At 36.0% G+C, this 6737-nt stretch overlaps 1 protein-coding gene across 2 annotated transcripts in view; it reads left to right on the top strand.

Moving 5' to 3' along the window:
* The window catches only part of ppih (peptidylprolyl isomerase H (cyclophilin H)), a 58000-nt gene that overhangs the window by 28000 nt on the left and 23263 nt on the right, over positions 1–6737 (top strand). For both annotated transcript variants that reach the window (NM_201205.1, NM_001009902.2), the window contains 2 exon segments: positions 2302–2366; positions 3253–3276. In NM_201205.1, the coding sequence (NP_957499.1) occupies positions 2302–2366; positions 3253–3276 (89 nt within the window).

The following is a 6737-nucleotide window of genomic DNA, read 5'->3' as shown; positions in this document are numbered from 1 at the left end:
CTTAGTTTTTAAAGTAGTGTCAACAAATCGTTTAAAAACACAGAAAGTGCAACAAGTTTACTCACTTTTTAAAGTCAACTACTTGTTCAAAAACACAGCAAGTTTACTCACTTTTAAAGTAAAGTCAACTAATTGCTTAAAAACGCAACAGGTTTGCTCATTTTTTAAAGTAAAGTCAAGTAATTATTTAAAGAAGCTACAGGTTTACTCACTTTAGGTCAACTAATTGTTTAAAAACGAAATGGGTTTACTCACTTTTTTAAGTAAAGTCAACTAATCGTCAAAAATGCAACTGGTTTACTCACTTTTTAAGGTCAACTACTTGTTCAAAACACAGCAAGTTTACTCACTTTAGGTCAACTAATTGTTTAAAAACAAAATTGTTTTACTCGCTTTAAGTAAAGTCAACTAATCGTCAAAAACACTGCAGGTTTACTTACTTTTTTAAGTAAAGTCAACTAATCGTCAAAAACACTGCAGGTTTACTCACTTTTTTAAGTAAAGTCAACTACTTGTTTAAAATCGCTGCAGGTTTACTCACTTTAGGTCAACTAATTGTTTAAAAACGAAACGGGTTTACTCACTTTCTTAAGTAAAGTCAACTAATCGTCAAAAACAGCAGGTTTACTTTGTTTTTAAAGTAGTGTCAACAAATCGTTTAAAAACACAGAAAATGCAACAGGTTTACTCACTTTTTAAAGTCAACTACTTGTTCAAAAACACAGCAAGTTTACTCACTTTTAAAGTAAAGTCAACTAATTGCTTAAAAACGCAACAGGTTTGCTCATTTTTTAAAGTAAAGTCAAGTAATTATTTAAAGAAGCTACAGGTTTACTCACTTTAGGTCAACTAATTGTTTAAAAACGAAATGGGTTTACTCACTTTAAGTAAAGTCAACTAATTGTCAAAAATGCAACTGGTTTACTCACTTTTTAAGGTCAACATCTTGTTCAAAAACACAGCAAGTTTACTCACTTTAGGTCAACTAATTGTTTAAAAACAAAATTGTTTTACTCGCTTTTTAAAGTAAAGTCAACTAATCGTCAAAAACACTGCAGGTTTACTCACTTTTTTAAGTAAAGTCAACTAATCGTCAAAAACACTGCAGGTTTACTCACTTTTTTAAGTAAAGTCAACTACTTGTTTAAAAACGCTACAGGTTTACTCACTTTAGGTCAACTAATTGTTTAAAAACAAAACGGGTTTACTCACTTTCTAAAGTAAAGTCAACTAACCGTCAAAAACAGCAGGTTTACTTAGTTTTTAAAGTAGTGTCAACAAATCGTTTAAAAACACAGAAAATGCAACATGTTTACTCACTTTTTAAAGTCAACTACTTGTTCAAAAACACAGCAAGTTTACTCACTTTTTAAATAAAGTCAACTAATTACTTAAAAACGCAACAGGTTTGCTCATTTTTTAAGTAAAGTCAAGTAATCATTTAAAGAAGCTACAAGTTTACTCACTTTAGGTCAACTAATTGTTTAAAAACGAAATGGGTTTACTCACTTTTTAAAGTAAAGTCAACTAATCGTCAAAAACACTGCAGGTTTACTCACTTTAAGGAAAGTCAACTAATCGTTTAAAAATGCAACTGGTTTACTCACTTTTTTAAGTAAAGTCAACTAATTGTCGAAAATGCAATTGGTTTACTCACTTTTTAAAGTGAACTAATCGTTTAAAAACACTGCAGGTTTACTCACATTAAGGAAAGTCAACAAATCGTTTTAAAATCCTGCAGGTTTACTCACTTTAAAGTTAACAAATTGTTTAAAAGCCCTGCAGACTGACTTACTTTTTTAAAGTCAACTAATTGTTTAAAAACACAGCAGGTTTACTCACCTTTTGAGTAAAGTCAACTAATCGTTAAAAACGCAACACGTTTACTTCACTTATTTTAAGTCAGCTAATAATTTTTTCACAGTGTATATAGATAATGCCTCATATACATAGTTCTTTTTTGGTGCTTTTTACCAGATATATAAAACCCTCAGTTTCTTTCAAATCAAATGAGATTGTACCCCCAGCCCTCTTTTCAAAATAGGCTGGAGCTTTAAACGCCAATGTGTCAGGATAACGTCAGATTCAAAACTCTAATGGAGGACGGCTGGGGGGGATAGTCACTAATGGACGGGGCTTCCCCCCTCCCATGACATGTACAAAGGAAGACTGTTTATATAAAGTGTGCTTATAAAACATAATAGAATTCATCTCTCTTTCAACTTTGAGTTGACTGTTTTAATGCGACTGTTTTTTGCTATCAACGATTGTTGTAATTAATTGATTCACTTTTGTTTTTAGGAAGTGGGCAGAATGAAGATAGAGCTTTTCGCTGACATCGTTCCAAAGACTGCAGAAAATTTTCGGTAAGACTGCATAAATCAGGGGTGTCAAACGGACGGCTCGCAAACGTTTTTAAGCGGCCCGCGAGATGATTCTGTAAAGTACAAAAATGAGCTAAAATTTTTTAATAAAACTAACTGCTGCTCTACTTGTGTCCACTGCATGGTGGAATAGCAAACCGTCAGTTTGACAGCCTTCTCAGAGAGCAAGAGAAAATCTATACCCTGTCATAACACACTGAGGTGATCTCACAAGGAAACAACTATTTTATGCATACGCATGGAGACCCCTGAATGCCCGCAAACTAATCACGTGTCTCAACGCCCCTTCTCTTCAAATATGTTGCGCACCCCTCTGTCTTCCGACCTGTCTGATTCACATCATAGCTTCACATACATCGCCGCGCAGTCCCCTCCCACCGCTCTTCAAATATGTCGCGCAACGACCCAACCACCCTCACCCGCCCCCCTCTTCACCCCACCCATTGTTTTTGCATCACAAATATCATGATTTTACCAGTCTGGCCCATTTGTAAACAGATTTTGCTCCATGTGGCCCCTGAGCTAAAATGAGTTTGACACCCCTGGCATAAATCAATGAGCGTGTACACTTTTAAAAATGCTAGGTTCCACACAAGTTTGATTTGTGTTGTGACAACATGAAGGAATTAAGTTTACCTAGTAGTTTTTTGTTTATTTTTATTTAAGTGGATTGAACTTAAAACACTTAAGTTGTTCCTAAAAAACTCTCAAGGATTGTGTTGTTTCAGTCATTAAGCAAATGTCCTTTTTTAAAATTGTATATATATATATATATATATATATTTTTAACTGCTATTTTCACTATTTGCATTACATTATAGATTTTGAGAAAAGACAAATAAATTGTTGTCCTTTTTTGGTCTTTCAGGCAATTCTGCACTGGAGAATTCAAGTAAGTGACTTTCAGATTATCCTGGGTTATTATTAGAAAGATATTTCAGCCCAAAAATGAAGATTTACTTAGTGATTACTCACTTTTGAGTGGTTCCAAACTCGAGATTCTTTCTTCTCTTGAACACCAAAGAAGATATTTTGAAGAAACACCTGTAACCATTGCTTTCCATAGTAGGACAAATGAACGCAATGGAAGTCAATAGCCGCATTTGCACTGTCGGGCCAGTGCGAGCTGTAGGGCTTTTATCGGGCCGGGTCATGCCAATAGCCTCGGAGCTTGAGAAGTTTGGGCGAAATCATGTTGTGTTTCCACTGTCGGGCTAATAACTCAGTGCGTCACACAGAATGTTCCCAGAAAGTCCCCCGAATCAAACCCGACACAACCCGCCCTGTTCAGTGGGAATCAGACAGATAAAGCACACCATTATATCATCACGAAACAATTAAAATGAAGACAACCGAACCAAACAAATGACATGTTAAAGGGTCATAAAACACCTAAACACATTTTTTGAGCTTTTGACAGTCGGATATGTGTCCCACACTGCTAAAAACAATATTAGGACATATATATCTAACTAAAAAGTGAAAATTGGTCAACAATTATATATAACTGTATAAATAACTGTAGACAAAGGAAAGCAGGTAAAAACATAGCGTGTGTGATAGATAATAAAAGGATGATCATGTGCACACAGTTAATGTTAGGCCTGTTATTAATTTGTTCAAAGAATAATTAAAACGAAAGCAGTGAATGCTGCTGCTTACAAAAGGATGTAAATTTATATATATTTTTTTTCAATCTTGAGCTCTTGAAAGCAGCAGGACTGTGGGTGCACGAGCATTTTGTCTATTTTATTTTAAAGAGAACCATCGCACCAGTTGCACTTCCTCTACACACGGTTGTTCCGCGCAAGTAAACGGGAGTGTGCGCTTTTAACAGCTGTCTTTTGACATCTACCCGCATTTGGCGGGTTGGCGGGTGTTAATGTAAAGCCCTGTTCAGGACATAAGAGCAAGTAATGAAATAGGCTATAGCCTATGTATCATTGCCTTCAGCAGCTATCCACTAATAAAGCTCAACATTTAAAATTTAAATTTAAATTTGACCACATCATATAAAACTATAAACACTTGTTTGAGGACTATTTTTTTCCTGCAGTTTTTCCTAATCCGTTTGTAAAGCAGCTCTGCGCAGGACTGGATGACAGAAAAAAAGGTAGTTTCACTCACCCCAAAATGCTCTGTTAGCACGATTTGGTTAATATTATAAGCCCCTTTCACACATACAGACCTTTCCGGAAAATTGGCGACAATTTTCCGGAAAGATTGTTTGTGTGAACAGGCCCTTTTTGAAAATATCGGTAAATTCGTTTCGGCTATTTTCCGGAAAGAGAAGTTGTAACATTACTGGTAATTTGCCGGAATGCTGCGCTGTGTGAATGCAGAAGGAAGATTGCCGGAAAGAGCGCGTGCACGTCTAGAACGTGCTGACGTGAGATGCCTGCTTTAGCCAATCAGAACACTCAGACGCATTCACATCCGCGCGGTTTATGAAAATAAAAGCCTTTAAATATTTTTCCAGACACATTTAGTCGCTAGATGTTAGTCTGATAACATTTATACGTTTCTTCTTAATGCCAACTGTGTAAATAATTATCGATAATATGCTTATGATAAGCCATTGTTTGTTTACCTTTAAGCTTTGCGCGTGTCCGTGAATCAGCTGGTGAGCGCCATCACACACACACACACACACACACACACACACACACACACACACACACACACACACACACATCATGAACATCTCGACATGCCAAAGTGTTTCTCTATATGTTTTCATCGAAGTTGTTCACAACACTGATCCATCCAGAGTTTGTGATGTAGTCAAATGTTTACAAACACAAGCGCAGCTGTTTAGAGCTTATTTCTGGTTAATGATGTCAGAATTTACCGGTATTTTGGAATGGATGTGTGAATGCTCTTTTCCGGAAAAAATTCTGTAACGTCCTTGCCTGTGTGAACAGCACTTTTTTTTAATTTACCGGTAAAGTCGTTCCGTAAATTTTCCGGATATTTACCGGTATCACTGTGTGAAAGGGACTATTGTATCCAATACTTTATAACTACATTTCAAAACTCCTCCAGTGTTTATTGTTTTTAGAAAATATCTAAAACCTTTTTTCAGACAGGCCTTTATAAACTGAACGATTAAAATGGCTGTTAAACGGTTTAATTTATGTACTCCATCTACCTACATTGTTAGAGCTTTTGTTTTGTTTTATATTGGTTTATTTAGTGTGATTTTATCATATCAGATATTTGTAATTCTTTAAATGAGTTTTATGTAGCTTAGGATATTTTATCAAGATATGACACTATTGTGTTGAGCCTACAAAAGTGGACACGTCATTTGTAAAGTTTTCTGTCTTTCTGTTGTATTCATGTTTTGTATTATCACGTAAATAAATCAAGAAAGAAACCCAGCTGATAGCGGCATCAACAGAGCTGTCAAGCGAGCGATCTTTACTCTGGTTTCTCACAAACTCACATAGAGGCTTCTAAACGCGCATGTTTCATGCACAAACGCACCTTTTAAAGGGCCATGAAACCCCCTCGTTTCAGCAGGGTGTTTTTCAGCAGGATGAGAACAGCTCTCAGGGAAACAATAATCCTCCTTAGACACGTAAGTTATTGTTGTTGAGCGTCGCGTACACTGTTAATCCACACGTGACTCCAGATGAGCTCTCACAGAGAGAAAATGAAAACAAAACTTAACTGCAGCAAACTATAAAAGCAACACTTCACGCTTGTTTTGCCAACACAACGTGGCGTCTCTGTCGTCTAAACACTGTGACACTAATGAATATTAATGAAGTTGCACAATAGAGCGCGCTGATTGGTTTGAACCAAGCCTTACTCATGCATTAATGCAGCACACTAAGACATAATAAGACACACTCTGGCACAGACGTCCTGTCTGCACGCTGGAATACAACACTATTATGTCTTGACCGTGTCGCAGCTTCAAAAATTTGTTTCAAACGGAAGTACGAATTTGCTTAAAATAACGCAAAAACAACCAATTTACACTTTTTAGTGAAATATAGGTGTCCTAATAGTGTTTTTAGCAGTGTGGGACTCATATACGACTGTCAACAGCTCAAAAAATGTGTTTTGTTGTTTCGTGACCCTTTAAACTTGACAAAAAGTCTTGACAACTGTTACTGGCGGCTGAGTCTTTAATGTGGAGTAAAGATTATTATACATTAGTGAAACATAAAAGAGGACGCAGCAAAGAAATGTCACTTATTAAATTAAAACCACTTTATTTTATGAAACAGCCTAGCATTTAATAAGGGTGATCTTAAGCAAAAAGACCCCTAGAATAGGTGTTTTATGGAACATATGTTTTTGTTTCCCTTATTGATTTATTTGTTTGGCTTATGTACTCCT

Source organism: Danio rerio, chromosome 8 (assembly GCF_052040795.2).
Source record: "Danio rerio strain M-AB ecotype USA chromosome 8, GRCz13ab, whole genome shotgun sequence".
NCBI classification, from domain to species: domain Eukaryota; kingdom Metazoa; phylum Chordata; class Actinopteri; order Cypriniformes; family Danionidae; genus Danio; species Danio rerio.
The sequence above is the reverse complement of the archived record's forward strand: the minus strand, read 5'-3'. Positions and strand labels throughout refer to the sequence as shown.